Source organism: Geotrypetes seraphini, chromosome 5 (assembly GCF_902459505.1).
Source record: "Geotrypetes seraphini chromosome 5, aGeoSer1.1, whole genome shotgun sequence".
In the NCBI taxonomy this organism is placed as follows: domain Eukaryota; kingdom Metazoa; phylum Chordata; class Amphibia; order Gymnophiona; family Dermophiidae; genus Geotrypetes; species Geotrypetes seraphini.
The window spans coordinates 214,918,709-214,935,543 of NC_047088.1; the positions used below are offsets into that span (position 1 = coordinate 214,918,709).

Genomic DNA, 16,835 nt, shown 5'->3' on the forward strand with positions numbered 1-16,835 from the left:
ACGGATCTATGGTGCTCAAGGAAATAATGAATATTGTTAATTAAACCTATCATGGTGTATTCAGTGTTATGAAATTTTCTAAACCCGGTTTGGTAAGGATGGAGAACATTAGTGGATTCCACGAAGTTTGATATTTGTTCAAAAACAAGACTCTCTGCAAGTTTTGCCATGAAAGGGATATTTGTTATAGGTCGATAATTAGAAATTTCATCAGGCGTAATTTTATGATCTTTTATAATAGGAGTAATTATGGATTGTTTCCAAGGCTGAGGAAGTGATGCAGTGAGAAAGCTGTTTTGTATTAATGAGAGAATGAAGGGACCTAAACAATTAAAATATTTTTTAAGATAGAATGGTGGTATAATTTCGTCACGAGTTCCCTTTAGATTAATTTTGCGTATGCTGAGTTCAATATCATTTAATGTAGGAATTTTAAATTTAGAGCATTTAGATAATGGAATGAAAGAGGAATTGGTATTGTCTATAGGTTGATTGAGTACACTAGATTGTACAGTCTCTCGAACCTTATTAAGTTTGGTAGAAAAATAATCGGCAATTTCTTGTGCTGTAAGGATGCATTTTTGGGTAGTGTTCTTTTTTAATAAAGGAGATAATGATTTTACCAATGAATATAAAGCTGCTGGATTTTTTGCTTCTATAATTTTTTTGTTATAATACTTGTTTTTGGCTTGATTGATTTTTAGTTTATAGAAAGTTGCATGTTCATTGTATTGTTGTAAGTTTATCAATGATTTGTTATTTCTCCATTTTCTTTCTAGTGATCTTTGCTGTTTTTTTAGTAGTGTAAGTTCTTCTGTGTACCATGGATTTAGCGATTTGCGGCTTGAGATTGTTTTAGATATTAAGGGAGCTTTAGTGTCAACTAGGTCTCTTAATGTGGATTCCCAGATTTGAATTTGTTCTTCAAAGGAGAAGGCGTTGAAAGTTGAAGAGGTAGAATTAAAAGCTGTTGTTATATCTAATTGTTCAATTTTGGTAAAGTCTCTATAAGTAATTGTTTTATGGTTTGTCGATCGTAAATCAGGTATGGTTTGTTGGAATGTAAGACTACTAGATATAAGGCAGGGGTGCCCACACTTTTTGGGCTTGCGAGCTACTTTTAAAATGACCAAGTCAAAATGATCTACCAACAATAAAATTTAAAAAAAACACAACGCACACTGTACGCATAGAAAATGTTAATTACCATTCCTATTCAAAGAGGTCAAAGCAGATGACTCTATGCACTATCACCTCAGTAACAACCATACAAAAATAGACAAATATACCCCCCTTCCTTTTTACTAAACCACGATAGCAGTTTTTAGAGCGCAGGGAGCTGCGCTGAATTCCCAGCGCTGCTCTCGACGCTCATAGGCTCCCTGCGCTAAAAAACTCTATTGCGGTTTAGTAAAAGGGGACCTTAGTGTAAAATATAGACAGCAGATATAAATTCAGACACATTTTGATCACTAAATTTAAAATAAAATCATTTTTCCTACCTTGTCTGGTGATTTCATGAGTCTCTGGTTGCACTTTCTTCTTCTGACTGTGCATCCAGTCTTTCTTCCCTTCTTTCAGCCTGTATGCTTCCTCTCCTCCACACCTCATTCCCTCCCCCAACTTTTCCTTCTTCTCCCCTGCCCTTTCTTTCTCTCTGCCTCCCTTTCCTTTTTTTCTGTTTCTCTTCTTTCCTTCTGTCTCCCTGCCTGCCCTTTTTCTTTCTTTCTTTCTCTCTGCCCTCCCCCAAGACACTGCCACTGCCATCGGGGACCCAAACTGCCATCGGGGACCAGGACCCAAACCGCCACCAATAACAGGCCCGAAAGCCGACGCCAATAACACGCCCAAAAGCCGACGCCGCCCCAACCTCTCCCTGCTTCGGCCGACCAGCATCGCGAGGAACTGTTGGGGGAAATGCTGCCGGGTCCTGCCTTCGCGGAAACAGAAAGTAGGCAGGACCCGGCAGCAAGAAGAGGAAATGCTTCACTAACATGTCTCCCGCCTTAGCCCGTAGCGAACGCTTGCTTCAGGGCTCTCAACATGTGCGTGCAGGCTTCCCTTCTCTCCCCCTCCCCCTCCCCGGGCATAACTTCCGGTTTCGGAGGGAAGAGAAGAGAAGCCTGCACGCACACGTTAGAGCCCGGAGCATAAGTTCGCTAGGGGCTGAAATCTCCAAGCCGGTTTTTTGGGTATTTTTTTAAAATGTTCAGCAGCGGCAGATGACAGCTGGGTGGACCACCCAGCTAAAAGGCCCTAGGGAGAATACTGGAGAGGAAGGCTGATCGGCCCGTAGATCAGGACGGCAACACGAGTGCGATCGACTCGAGTTGCCTTCCTGAGCTACTGGTCGATCGCGATCGACGCGTTGGGCACCCCTGATATAAGGTAATGATCAGACCAAGGAACAGGATATATTGCAGGTTCTGAATATTTACAAGGAGAAGATCTAGAGGTAAATATCATATCAAGTGTATGTTTAGCCGTATGAGTTGGCTGATATATAATTGGAGAAAGATTAATCATGTGTATAAAAGTAAGCATGTCCTTTGTAATTGATGATGATTGTTCTTCGAAATGTATATTAAAATCTCCCATAACTAAGGGATGTAAACAGGTTGTACAGTGGTCAAAGATTAGATCTTGTAATAATGTTATGTTGTTTTGTCCAATTGGAGGGGGAGCGTAGAGTAATAGTAATTCAAGATTCGGATAAGTTTTTATTTTTACATGTAAATATTCAATTAGAACATTGCCTAATGATTGGTCACAAAGATCGATTAAACCATTACGAAAGATAATAGCTAAACCACCGCCCTTGCGATTGTGGCGGTGATTCCAGAGAAAATCATAATTTGGGGGGCAGCAATACGATAAATAAGCCTCTTCTCCTTCTGATAACCAAGTTTCTATAATACAAAAAATATGAAATCCTTGAGTTAAGATCGTGTCTTTCAGGAGGTGATATTTATTTTTGATTGATCTGGAATTTATTAGACCTATTTTTAGAGTTGTATTTCTATTATCATTAATAACTGTTGAGAGTGACGAACTATTTGAAGAAGTATTGAAGGGTTTTGGCAGGGTAGGAATTTCTATTAAGGTCTTTGGTTTGGATAGGGTAAAGTTTTTTGGAGGAGGCCGGTGGCCCCAATGAACCGGTATATTGAACCTCTACTAGGGAGACGCGTAGGGCCGCCTAGGTTCAGCCTAAGGCCCTTAGACGAGCTTAGGCATCTTGCGGGTCTCCCTAGGCTCCCGGAGGCGCCTTCAGGCTTGCCTGGGGAGCATTTTTTTTTTTTAAACGTGTATCCCGATTGGCTGATTAGACAGCTGTAGGACGCCTACAGCTGCCTAAAATCGGGATGCACTTTGGAGAATCAGGGCCTAAGTGTGTCAGAAAATAACAGTTAAACTTATACAATATCACTTGAGTATCTACCATTATTAATTTCACAATTAAAAATAAATCCCTCCTTCCCAACCTTATTATTACACATGTGATTACATATATATATTATTTTCTATTAATCCAACCCATCAATATATAATTAAACTTCCTCCCACCCCCATCCCTGTACAATTATACCAACTGGGGAAAAATAATATTTTATTTATTACAATACTCTATTAATGATCTCCAAACCTCCTGAAAGTTATTAAAATTCTAACGTTCTTTCCATCTTATACATATGATTTTAATAGCCTACATTTTAGACTTCTGTTGTGGCTCTAGGGAGATGCCTAGGGCCACTTAAACTTGCCCAAGGCCACTTCTGGGCGAAACCTACGCATGTCCTTAGACCCGCAAAAATGCCTACAGTATAGGCCGCCTGCCTCAGGATTTTTCTAAAAACATGCATCCCGATTGACTGGTTAGACAGCGGTAGGACGCCTACCGCTGCCTAAAATCAGGATGCCATTTATAGAATTTGCCCCTTACAGCCTATTTAATGTATCTGTTTACTAACCAGTACTGCAGGCTACCTAATGGTTTTAACATCAGTGGTACATTAGACTTTAATATCCAATTCTTAAATACCCCTGCCGTGTGGCTATTACCCTTTCCATTTTATATATATGACAAAGAATTCCACCAGAAACTATAATTCAATCTATTCTAATTCTTCCAATTATTCGTAATCTGTTGTATGGCAACTCCTGTCATAATAAGTAAAAGCTTATTATTGCTAGAAGATATTTGACTCTTAGCCCTCATTGACATGCCAAACAATACAGTATCATACGATAATGCCACCGGATTTTCCAATAAACAATTTATTTGACCTCCATATTGATTTCCAAAAAGCCAAAATCATTGGACAGAAGAATAACAAATGATATAAAGTCCCAACTTCAAGATGACAGTGCCAGCATCTATTAGATCTAGAGCTATCCAACTTCTCTAAATGAACTGGGGTCCAAAATGCTCTATGTAACAGAAAAAACCAAGTTTGTCTCATAGATGCAGACACTGTACATCTCATCCTCCAAGTCCAAATTCGTGGCCATTGAGATGCAATAATTTGATACTTGATCTCAATGCTCCAAATGTCCCGAAGACCAGTTAAGAAAATTTCAGGATGTTTGGGAGCCTATAACAAATTATTGTAATGAATGAATACTATTTTTCCCCTTAAATATGTATGTCTAAGGTGGGGGGGAGGGTAGGTAGATTTCGGTCTTTGTATAAATGTAAGGAATGTAAGGATGGGGACTATAATATGTTTTTATGTGTTCAAAGATTATTATTGATTAAGGGGGAGGGGGGAAATAAATTTGAAATTGATTTTTTGCAAATTGTTAAGTGTTGTATTTAAGTTAAAAATGTTTTTATTTGCTTATACACCTGGAGGGGCATAATCGAAAGGGACGTCTAAGTCCGTTTACGTCCATCTCGCAAGTCGTCCAAAGTTAAAAAGACCCTAAGACACATTTTCGAAAGATACGTCCAACTTTTTTTTATTTTCAAAAATTGTCTAATTATACGTCCTGCCAATCTGATCTCCCAAGCCACTAAATCGTCCATCTTTATACCACATTTCCGTCCAAGTCCAAAACACCTAGAACAAGCCCTGTTGGACGTGGGAGGGATCTGCAAAGTGATGGACTGCACACCCAGACATTCCACCTAAATAGTGGGGTACCTTACAGGGCACTGCTTTGAACTTCACAAAAAGGGTGCCATGGGTTCTCCTCACTACAGCTCCCTTATAGGTGACTGTGAGCCCCCCAAACCACCTCCAGAATCCCCTAGACCCACTTATCTACCACCCCAATAGCCCTTATGGCTGCAGGAGCCACTTATAAGCCAGTAAAAAAGGGTATTGGGGTGCATAGGGTAGTGCACATGTTTAAGTATCAATGCAGTGATTACAGGGGCTTATGGGCATGGGTCCTCCTCTCTGTGGGTCCCTAACCCACCCCCAAGATGACTTAAGCTGCCTCTGAGCTGGACAACTAGGCTTTCCTATGCCAAGCGGCCAGGTGGTCTGGAGGCTGAAATTTAAAGTTGTGAATAACATTTTTATGAGGGTGGGGGGGTTGGTGATCACTGGGGTAGTGTGTGGGGGTCTGTGTTATATGTTTGCAGTGCTTATCTGGTGACTTTAGGTGGGTTTTTGTGACTTAGACCATGTTTTACATGGTCTAAGTCACAACGTCCAAGTTCCGTCGATCTTGGGCTGTATAACTTTCGGTTATACATGCTGTACGACTAAGTCTAAGCCAGCCCACGTCCCGCTCAACTCCCGCCCTCGACACGCCTCCCGAAACGCCTCATTTAGCTTTGGATGTTGAACAGTACTATGAAGGCCTAGGTCGTTTAGAAATACTTCCAAAACCCGTTTTTATTATCGGCGCTTGGACGTTTTTGATAAATGTTCGTCCAAGTGCTGACTTAGGCTGGTTTCTGGACGTTTTTCTCTTTCAATTATGAGCCCCTTATTGTAAGTTATGAAAATGAATAAAGAATTTTTTTTAAAAAATGGCTTTAGTATCCAATTTACCAAAACTAATGATATGCAGTTCATCCATGGTGGTAATATCACACTCTGCATATTAGGTTTCCCAATATCCTAGTGTGAAAGGACTATGTGGTACAGGAAAAATCCCATATTCTTTGTGATCTCTCGCTCAGAAAAATATTGGAACTCTACAGTGTCAAAGCAGCTCCCGATTGGTGAGGCCCGACTTTAGTGCAGGAAGAAGCGGTCGGAGCATACTGCGAGTGATTTCCTTCACTCGCCGGTGCTCCGGCTGCTTTCTCCTGCCGCTGCGATTGCCCTCTCCTGTCTCCCCCGCTGAAAACTGTATTCGCGGTTTTTCAAGATTCGCAGGGGGTTCCTGGAATGGAACCCCCGCGAATATTGGGGGAGTACTGTATATAAGACACTGTGTTGTATTATACTGCACTGACCACTAGGTTATTCCTGGAAGCTGCTTGCTGCTGTGTTTTGTATGCCCATAATACTTGTTGCTACCATAGCACCAAATATCACCTTTCAATTTCAGTTTTTAGGGGGATGAGAGAGGGACTGCATTTATCGGATGATTTAGGAGGGATCAAACTTTCATCCACTGGTCAACTGGTGATTCAGAGCATCTTTATTTTTAACTTAGATGTGATTGAAACAGGTCTAGTTAAAAACACTTCTTTTTAGACTTGGATATGTCTTTCTGTTATGTTATCACTGAAAGATGTCCTAATTTGGGGGCTGCCCTAATCCTGCTCAAAACAAGCCCACAATACACCTCATTGCTATTTGGATGAACTCAGTAGAAAACATCCAAATTCTGCCTTTTCAAAAATTATGATTTAGATGTTTTCAGAAGATAGACTATGTTTTTAGCAATTTTGAGTCATCTATCTGATTCAAAAATGAGCTCCATAGTGTAATAAAACTCGTTCATCTTTTGGATTGAGAACCATAGAATTAGAAAATATCATTCTAATTTATCAATATTCTAAAGATACAAATAGACCTGAGAAGTCTCTTTCATTAATTCTAAAATAACATTTTTATATCCATTTACCCATTCTGTATTTTAAAGGCTTAGAATCATTCATGCTAAGAAAACTGGCAAAAAGGACAGTGCTATAGGAGGTGATGTAGGAGAAGAACAACATTCATTAGGTACACCAGCTCCTGGACGCAAGCGGAGACGAAAAGGAGGAGATAGTGATTTTGATGACGATGATGATGATGATAGTGAAGACCAGGGAGATGAAGATGAGGAAGATGAAGAAGACAAAGATGACAAAAAAGGAAAAAAATCTGAAACTTGTGACGATGAGGTATTGCATGAGAATTTCAATTTCTTTATTAAAAATGTAAATGGCAAATAGTGTTGAACCACTGACCTGCCCATGTCCTTTCCATAGTACACATACCCCTAACACTTACACACTAAAGGATTTTTGCACTAAGGTTATAGAATTACAACTAAGTACAGATACGGTGTAACTGCTTCTCGGTGCCAACAACATCAATTAACTCCAATTATAACCTATTATTGGAGCTTAGAGCCTAATTCATCAATTAAGTTCAGTGTGTAACTGGCACTATTCTATCTGTGCATGCACAATTGTTTGCTAAGTGCAATAATGTGTGCATAAAATTATAGAATGAGGTAGTTGATGTTTTCTGGTCTCAAAATGAGTTGCCGCTCAGTGTTAAGCAATATGAGCCCTCTCAATACCATAAACAAAATTTGCTTTGTGTTCTACCTGTGAAGGAAGTTAGGAAGTCAACTGTTGAATACAGGGGCAATAATTGTTGAACTCTCTTCCAGTAGTGTTTCAGAGAGAGAACAACCTTTTTATTTTTAGGAAAAAGTTGAAGGAACAACTCATGACCATTCAAAAATGACTTTAAAGAGTTCATTCTTGAAGGAGACAGCAAGTATGCATGTATTGTTTTAGACAGTCATGCTGAAGAGCTGAAAGAGAGAAATGTAAGAAAAAGATGAAAATTAGAGTCCTGTTAACCTGCAGTAATCCAAAACTTAATCCAGTGTAACTGTTTTCTCAAAAGTACATAAACATCAGTTGGCATTTTTGAGCATCTCAGAAGAAAGTGCAGTGATGCATGTACAGATGATATTTATTTCTTCTTTTAAAGAAATCATCTCTGGAGTGCTGATTTGCTAGGAAAAACAACTGTGGCCAGCACAGTAGTAGAATGACCAGTAGCATAAATTTTCATGCAGAAAGTCTGCAGCTCAGTTCTTGAATCAGATCTTCCATGCCTTGGGTCTGCTGGAACTTCAGATGCAGCAAAGACACAATTAATAATCCCTGAGTGGGAGGGCATAATGATCATTGTTAAGGATGACACCAGAAGACCAGATTCAAGAGATATAATACAGGGTTCCAGAAGGATTCCTGGTTCCCATCCTCAAGACCATTGCTGCAGTAACCAGAGTAGGAGAAGTAGGTAGGTCTACTTAAAAAAAATTGGAAGAACATCCCAGAGTAGTTGTGCATGAAGGCATATAGCACAAGGATTCCACAAAGAAAGGAAAGGAGGATCTGTGAGGTTAGGAAGATAAAAGTATTAGTGAGGTAATGCTATGCATGTAATAGTGCTTTTGATATGCTTCATGCCAAACAGTATTTTAAGGTATTGTACAATGCTAAGTCATCAGTTATGTCTATACACCCATACAGAAAGGGAGAAACTCTGCCTTAAAAAAAACTACTCAGAAATGTGAATTTATCTTGTTGAGAAGACTGGTTACACCATATAGGTCTTTATCTACTGTCATCTATACCATTTTAAGGACTCCTGTGGGAGTCCTTTCCATTTGTACTACTGAGTAACAGTTGATTTTCAGTGATACTGTATCTGTTTATAGGATGATGGCGATCAAACAGCTAGTGTTGAAGAACTGGAAAAACAGATTGAAAAACTGATAAAGGTAATGTTTTATTCTATTCACTTTTAACTTTTTTTTTGTTCAAACATTTTTATTAAATTTCAAAACATAAATGTATAAAGGTACATTTTCACAATAATATATGACAACAACACTGTAACTTTAATGCCTACATAAATGAATACAATAATACTACTACTTATCACTTATATAGCACTAAAAGGTGTATGCAGTTCTGTACATTTTGACATTTATAGACAATAAACCAAAATCCATGAAAACAAAACTTTTGTTGCTTCATTGCCGCTCTCATCACTAAAGCGACATGGTTTGCTGTAACACACAGCCACTCTCTCACTCACTCCCCCCAGGGCTTTTTTTCAGCACCTCTGCGAGAGATGATCCACTGCTCTCCAGCAGTCTCAGGAAGAAGGCAGGCAACAGAATCCTCTTCTTCCATATGGGGACATCAGTCATCGGCAACCGTCCGATGCTCCACCCCTTCTCCAATAGCCAGTGCAGCACCGACATCAAGGCCTATTATTTCCTCAGGGCTTGCAAAGACCACCAGGAGGGATCCTGCAGGCCCAGCTTTGACCTTGCAGCCCTCGGCCTCATCTGGCAAGCATCAGAGCAGTTTGCCTCAATAGATAGTTATGTACCTAGGTAAAAGGACCAGACAGGAAATTGCCCTCCTTGGAGTGGCTAAAAGTACATACAGGCTTCCACAGTGAGCACAGTTTTATCCATGGAAAAGTAATGTGGCCTTGTGAAGTCAGAGGAAGAAAACATTTTGTACATTTCGTTTTCAAGTTTTCAAAGAGAAACAAGTAATTTACAAATTATATAAAAAATATGTTTTCAAAGCACCTGGATACTGATGCTTATGTCATTGGTTCTTGCAGTGTTTGACACCTATAGAAAGTTTCACGTAATGGGGTTAATATTCAGCCATTGGGTAGTGAGCATTTTGCTCATCACCAATGACATTATTCCCAAATATTTTAAAGCCGGGACCTGTGCAGGCTTCGACTTTGAATATGTAGTTATTTTTGGGCTGGCTAAGACTTAGCCACTTAAGTCGATATTCAGCACTTAAGTTACCATAGTTATTACATAAAATTGAGACAGAATTTTATACAGTCCCATTTATGCAGTAAACCTGCCCGCTTAAAGGCTGAATATCATAAGAACATAAGAATTGCTGCTGCTGGGTCAGACCAGCGGTCCATCGTGCCCAGCAGTCCACTTACACGGTGGCCCCTAGGTCAAAGACCAGTGCCCTAACTGAGACTAGCCCTACCTGCGTATGTTCCGGTTTAGCAGGAACTTGTCTAACTTTGTCTTGAATCCCTGGAGGATGTTTTCCCCTATAACAGCCTCCGGAAGAGCGTTCCAGCTTTCCACCACTCTCTGGGTGAAGAAGAACTTCCTTACATATGTACGGAATCTATCCCCTTTAAACTTTAGAGAGTGCCCTCTCGTTCTCCCTACCTTGGAGAGGGTGAACAACCTGTCTTTATCTACTAAGTCTATTCCCTTCATTATCTTGAATGTTTTGATCTTGTCCCCTCTCATTCTCCTCTTTTCAAAGGAGAAGAGGCCCAGTTTCTCTAATCTCTCACTGTACGGCAACTCCTCCAGCCCCTTAACCATTTTAGTCACTCTTCTCTGGATCCTTTCAAGTAGTACCATGGCCTGGTACAGCAGCATGATAACCTTCTCTGATCTGTTCGTGATCCCCTTCTTAATCATTCCTAGCATTCCCAGGACAAGCAGGCAGCATATTCTTGACTGATGGGTGACGGCACCGACGGAGCCCCGGTACGGACAATTTTAGAGTGATTGCACTCTAAGAACTTGGAAAGTTCTAGTAGGCCGCACCGCGCACGCGCGAGTGCCTTCCCACCCGACAGAGGCGCGCGGTCCCCAGTTTCTTAGTTTCCGCGGAGCTAAGAAGACGCGTTTTTCAACAGCCGTTGAAATTTTTTCTCTACGCCTTCCCGCTCGCGTAAACCCTTTTGGCTCTATTGCCTTTTTTTCTTTTCTTTTATTTTTGTTAAAAAAAAAAAAAAAAACCTTATTTTTTTTTCTTCAATTCGGTTTTTCTCCGGCGGGGCCTACAGCCACCATCAAGGCCTCGGCCTTCGATTTGGCGGAAGCCGTTTTTACTTTCATGCCCCCTCAGCCAGGTTTTAAAAAGTGCCAGCGGTGTGCTCGGCCTATATCTCTCACGGACCCACACAACTGGTGCCTACAGTGTTTGGGTCCTGAGCATCAGGCTTCCACTTGCACCCGCTATGCCACGTTGAAAAAACGTACTTTGAAAAATCGCCAGATACAACAGCGATTACTTTTCGGTGCCGATATGTCTGATCCCGTACCATCGACACCGGCATCGGCACCCTCACAGTCGGCACCTACTTCTTCGACGCCGCGCGATACCACACCGGCGTCGCACCCAGGTAAGCCGGCTAAGAAGCCTTCCCCGCTGGAGCGTCCTCCGGTCTCTATTGCAGCGAGCCCAGTCCTGCCGACCGTGAAACGCCCCGATTGAAGTGAGTCCTTCGACCTCGGGCTCTTCATCTTCGGGGCGTCGAGCGGCACCGCAGGTACCGCAAAAGAAAAAGGCGGTACCGGTGCCTAATTTGGATGAGCGTATTGCCGCCGTCCTCCAAGTGCAGCTAAAGGAGCAGTTACAACAACTCCTTCCTGCTCTATTGGCACCGAACCATCCGGTGCCGGTCCGGTCTGAACCACCGGTACCGGTAGTAGACCAACCCCTATTGTCTGCAGCATCCGCTTCGGTACCGGTCCACTCGGCCTCATCGACATTGATGCCTGTTCTTGCTCCGGAACCGAGAGCCCAGCATCAGTCGGTACAGACTTCGGCACCGGTGCAACCGATAACGTCTCCCGGTACCATATCGATGAGGTCGGGTAAGTCGGTGCGCAAATCCCGGCACTTGGAACCATCCACCCCAGAGTCCCGAGACCGTAGTTCCCATATCAGGGACCCTGATCTGTGGGGTGACTATGAAGAGCCCTTTCTGTCTGAGAGTGAATGTTCCTCAGATGAGGATGAGCCTGCTGTGCCTGACCCATCCTCTCAACATGAATCCACATCTTTCACTTCTTTTTTGAAAGACATGTGTGACTCTCTATCCATTCCTTTGGAGGCTAAATCTAAAAAGTCTAAAGCCTTTTTAGATGCCCTTGACTTTGATCAGCCTCCAAAGGAATTTTTGAAACTCCCTCTTCATGACATCTTGAGGGAAACTTTCTACAAGAATCTAGAAACTCCCTTAACGATTCTAGGAGCTCCCCGTAAGTTAGATTCATTGTATAAAGTAATTCCTATTCCTGGTTTCGATAAGCCCCAGCTTCCGCATGAATCTCTGCTTGTGGAATCTACTCTTAAAAAGTCCACAGGGGCTAGTGTCTATGCTTCTGTACCTCCTGGCAGAGAGGGCAAAGCCATGGATAAATTTGGTAAGAGGCTCTACCAAAATGCAATGTTGGCTAACATATCTGGTAACTATGCTTTTCATTTTTCGTTTTATCTTAAGCATCTTCTTACCACCATGGCTTCATTTGAAAAGTACCTTCCTCAGCGCAAACAGCAAGCTTTTCATCATTGCTCGTCTTCTCTGTTTCAACTACGTAAGTTCATGGTTCGGTCAATTTATGACACTTTCGAACTTACATCCAGAGCAACTGCGATGTCTGTGGCCATGCGTCGCCTTGCCTGGCTTCGAGTATCCGAGCTCGATGTTAATCATCAAGATCAGTTAGCCAATGCCCCATGCCTGGGGGATGAGCTCTTTGGAGAATCCATGGACTCGACCACTCAAAAGCTCTCTGCCCACGAAACACGCTGGGATACCCTGCTCAAGACTAAGAAAAAGTCTCCTCAGACTCGGCCTTTCAGACAGCAATCGGCTTATCAACGACGCTATGCAGCTCGCCCATTGCCAACAGCTCCCCAGCAACCCAGGCGTCAACGTCAACAGCAGCGTCAGCCTCCCAGGCCACAGCAGCAGCAACCTGTGAAGCCACCTCCACAACAAAAATCGACATAGCCCTTTTGACTGCATTCTCCAAAGCATAGCCAGTGTTCCAATTTCTACCCACCTACCTCAACCTATAGGTGGTCGTCTCTCTCTTTTCCTCAGCCGGTGGGAGGTTATCACTTCGGACCAATGGGTCCTCAACATCATCCACCACGGCTACTCTCTCAACTTTCAGACCCTTCCAGCTCAAAGCCTGCCAAAAGAGTCTGCTTTGAATACTCCCCAGTCTGCCCTCCTTCTTCAGGAGGTTCAATCCCTCCTCCTTCTAAACGCTATAGAGGAAGTTCCTCTAGATCAGCAGAGATCTACAGCTTCTGGGGTTCGAGATCAATCTACCCAAATTGGGTTCACAAATGAAAGTACCCCTAAGATTTCATCACAGGTACTTGAAGGATGAGACTATACCAATTGACTACTTACAACTCCAGGGTACCTGGTCTGGAGATTTGGGTTGCATTCTCTCAGAGGTCATCATTTTCACTGTGATTAAGTGACTTTGTTTCTTAACCACTTACATGTACTTCTGGGACGTGCAATATAAAATTTTACTTAGGTTGTGTCTCCCAGGAGGGCCTTCATCATGAAGTTAAGAGCATATTCTACTTGACATGTAGAGGCAAGTCCGGAACATATGCTGTGGAAATTTCCTCTTCTAGCAGTTTTTTGGACAAGAGTTTTTGAATTTAATGGGACTATTTGGAGGGTCAAGATCCACCCTGACCCTGCTATATTGTTTGGTCTGCTACCATCCTATCATCTCTGGAAGAGGGGAGCGGGTACTTATCTTAGATGGTCTACCCTAGTAGCCCTTAAGTTTTATTCTTATTAAATGGCTGGACACTGATGCTCCTTCCTGGCAATTGCGGCATACTCAAATGCTCTACTTTGTGGCCTGGGAGAGGAAGGAAATATTTGTCTTTTCATCCCAATGTAGAGTGCGCTTCCAGACTACATGGGAACCTTTTGGGACAACACTGACCACTGTTGCTCACAGTTGTATCTTAAATGACTGAATGCCTTGAGACTTTATGTTCTCAATGGTTATTTGATATTTACATGTCTGAATTTTGCAGGGGGGGGCACCAGGGGGCGTGGATGTGAAGGGTTGGATAGTGCATTGTATTTTTGATTATCTGAGCTGTAACATGTGAATCAGTTAAGCTCTGTTTGAGACAGAAGTTTGAGACAGTAGTGTAGTAAGTGAGGACAATCTTGGTGGGAGCGCTGGCACTTCTCCTCCTCTCCTCCCTCCATCTATCCTTCCCTGCCCCTCCCTCACTACGCAGGCACCTTCCTTCCCCTGTGCCTCTAACACTTTGCCGGCATGAACAGCAGCACCAACCTGCTGTTGGCGCCGGCTTCGGCTCTCCCTCTGAAGTTATTTCCTGGTCATGAGGGAAGGAAAGAGTCGTACATGTAGCGGAGTGGGGGGCATGAAGGGAGCAGGTGGGGGCAGAGAAAAGGGCGGGGGCTGCCACCGCCTCAGGCATCTTCTACCCTCACTACAGCACTGACTACAGATGATTTTAGCAACAGGTTACAGATCACTAACAGCAGATCACAATTTCATGTTTAAGTTCTTTTAGTACCTTGTGTATGTGTACTCATGAGGGTAATCTTATAACAGGTCACCTAGGGTAAGAGGGCAAAAAGGTACATAATTCTTGGCTACTTTATAAAGAGACCTAAATTCCAATATATCTTTATAAAATACAAGGGATAAATCCAAGTAGTAATTTCTGGAATCAGGTGTTAATGTTGGCACATTTTTTAAAAGCACGTGCGTAAAAAAAAAAAAAAAAAAGCACATGCGTAGGGGGCGTGGCTTGGACACGCAAGCAAATGGTCGGGTAATAGCAGTGCTCCGTGTCAGACAAGCTATTATTTCAAATTTTAAAGCTCCAAAATTGATAATTTTTCACTGAAAAAGGTGGATAAGAAGAAAATGGCATCGGGTAAACAAAATAAAAACGAAGCAGGAGCCGGAGGATCAGGAACAAGCAGTAATAAAAGATCAAAGCCTGAACCAGGGACACCTTCAAAGGTTCCGCTGCCTACAGAAGGAGATCCTGACATGATGGTAGAAATAACACAGATCAAAGATATCATTTTAGAAATCAAAAAACAACTTCAAAAGGCAATTGACGATGTAGCTATGCTTACAAAAAGAGTGGACCTAATTGATAACAAAATAACTCACTTAGAAGAAAAATCGGAAGAGGTACATACTGAAGTTATGCAAAATAAAAAAGCTTGGAAAGAAATGGAAATAATGAAGAGAGACTTGGAAGACTGTTTGAATAGAGAAAAAAGAAATAATTTAAGAATTATAGGGATGCCTGAAGGAGTGGAAAAAAATGATCCCATTAATTTCCTAGAACAATTCCTTCCAAAAATCTTGCCTCTGAAATCCAAAGTGCCTCTTGAAATTGAAAGAGTGCACAGAATACCGGGACAAAAAAATACAGCACAAAAAGGTCCAAGAACTTTAATATTTAAATTATTAAGATACCAACATGTTGTTGAAATATGTCAGCTGGCTAAAGAAAATAAAAACTTACGATGTCAGGATGCACGTATACACATTGTACCGGATTTTGCCAGAGAAACTGCCTTCAAAAGAAAACAATTACTGGATTTAAGACCTCAATTAAGGGCACTAGGGGCAAGATACGGACTTCTATATCCAGCGGTTATGAAAGTAACTTTGGGAAATAAAACGCAAAACTTCACTGATCACAAGAAATTAGCAGAATATCTAGAACAATGTGAACAACCAATGACTTCCTAAATAAAGAACTGAGTAAGTTTATTAAGATTGAATTTATATCAAATGATATTATTTGTATTATATTTTATTTTAAATCATTACAAAAAACATACTCTGGAAAAAAAAAAAAAAAAAACGGATTGATTCAACTGTTTCGAATGTATGGAATTTCTCCACTTACTTTTAAAAATAAAGAAGGTCGCGGTCGCTGTCACGAGTATGGAATTTGTCTCAGTGCAGACGTAGATAATTGAATGACGCGAAGGGAGAGAAGAGTGTTAGCTTCCCCTCAGTAACAGTGCAAGATTCTAGGAATTGATTGATGGCGTCGGATTTTCTGATCGGCTGTGGAGAATAAAGAATAACTGTCTTCCTGCAAGATATTTCCTCAGTGCCCTGGTTATGCCCGAAGTATAGCGATTGCTACGACATTGCTGAAAAATACGCGAAGGAGTATGCATTGGCAGGAAATCTTTAGTCAACCAATAAACTGCACCGGAAGTGAAAAGGATTGGTTGTTTTCACATCATCACGTCTACGGAGGAAGAAGAGGGATCTTGAAGAGGAAGTTAAAAAAAAAAAAAAAAAAAGGCGTTCATACCAGCGGGACTACACGGACCTGAGAACATTAAACATAGGATATAATATATAGAATGAAATAAAATGTCTGGCATAGGAAAGAATAATATCTTTATAAGATAGATAGGTTTTATGATTCAGATATATACTTAATCCATTCTTTTAGGATACAGTTCTCCACAAGATATTGAGGAAAAGTTTTATGTATAAGATTCACTAAAGATTTCAATTGAATGATTAAAATATGAATAAGAATGAGAAAGAGAATGGGTTATGATAGTTTTTAATTTTTATTATAATTTTACCTTCTAATTTTGGATGAATGGATTTTATGGAATAGAAAATGTAATGAATGTGAGGAATGATTGAAGTTATGGAAAATAAAGTGTTTGCTTAATGCTCTTTATTAACCTTATCCTAGATAAGAATTTTATCAATTCAGAATATTTTAATATACATTTAATTTTAGCTGAGCATAACATATTTTGGATAGATGAAAGTATCCATATAAATAAGAATGCAGAGATATAGAA

At 41.2% G+C, this 16,835-nt stretch overlaps 1 protein-coding gene across 15 annotated transcripts in view; it reads left to right on the forward strand.

The window, feature by feature from the left end:
• The window catches only part of BAZ2B (bromodomain adjacent to zinc finger domain 2B), a 535,524-nt gene that overhangs the window by 440,464 nt on the left and 78,225 nt on the right, over positions 1-16,835 (forward strand). For all 15 annotated transcript variants that reach the window (XM_033946167.1, XM_033946164.1, XM_033946160.1 and 12 more), the window contains 2 exons: positions 7,054-7,297; positions 8,860-8,922. In XM_033946167.1, coding sequence (XP_033802058.1) covers positions 7,054-7,297; positions 8,860-8,922 — 307 coding nt within the window. The remainder of the gene's footprint in view (positions 1-7,053; positions 7,298-8,859; positions 8,923-16,835) is intronic.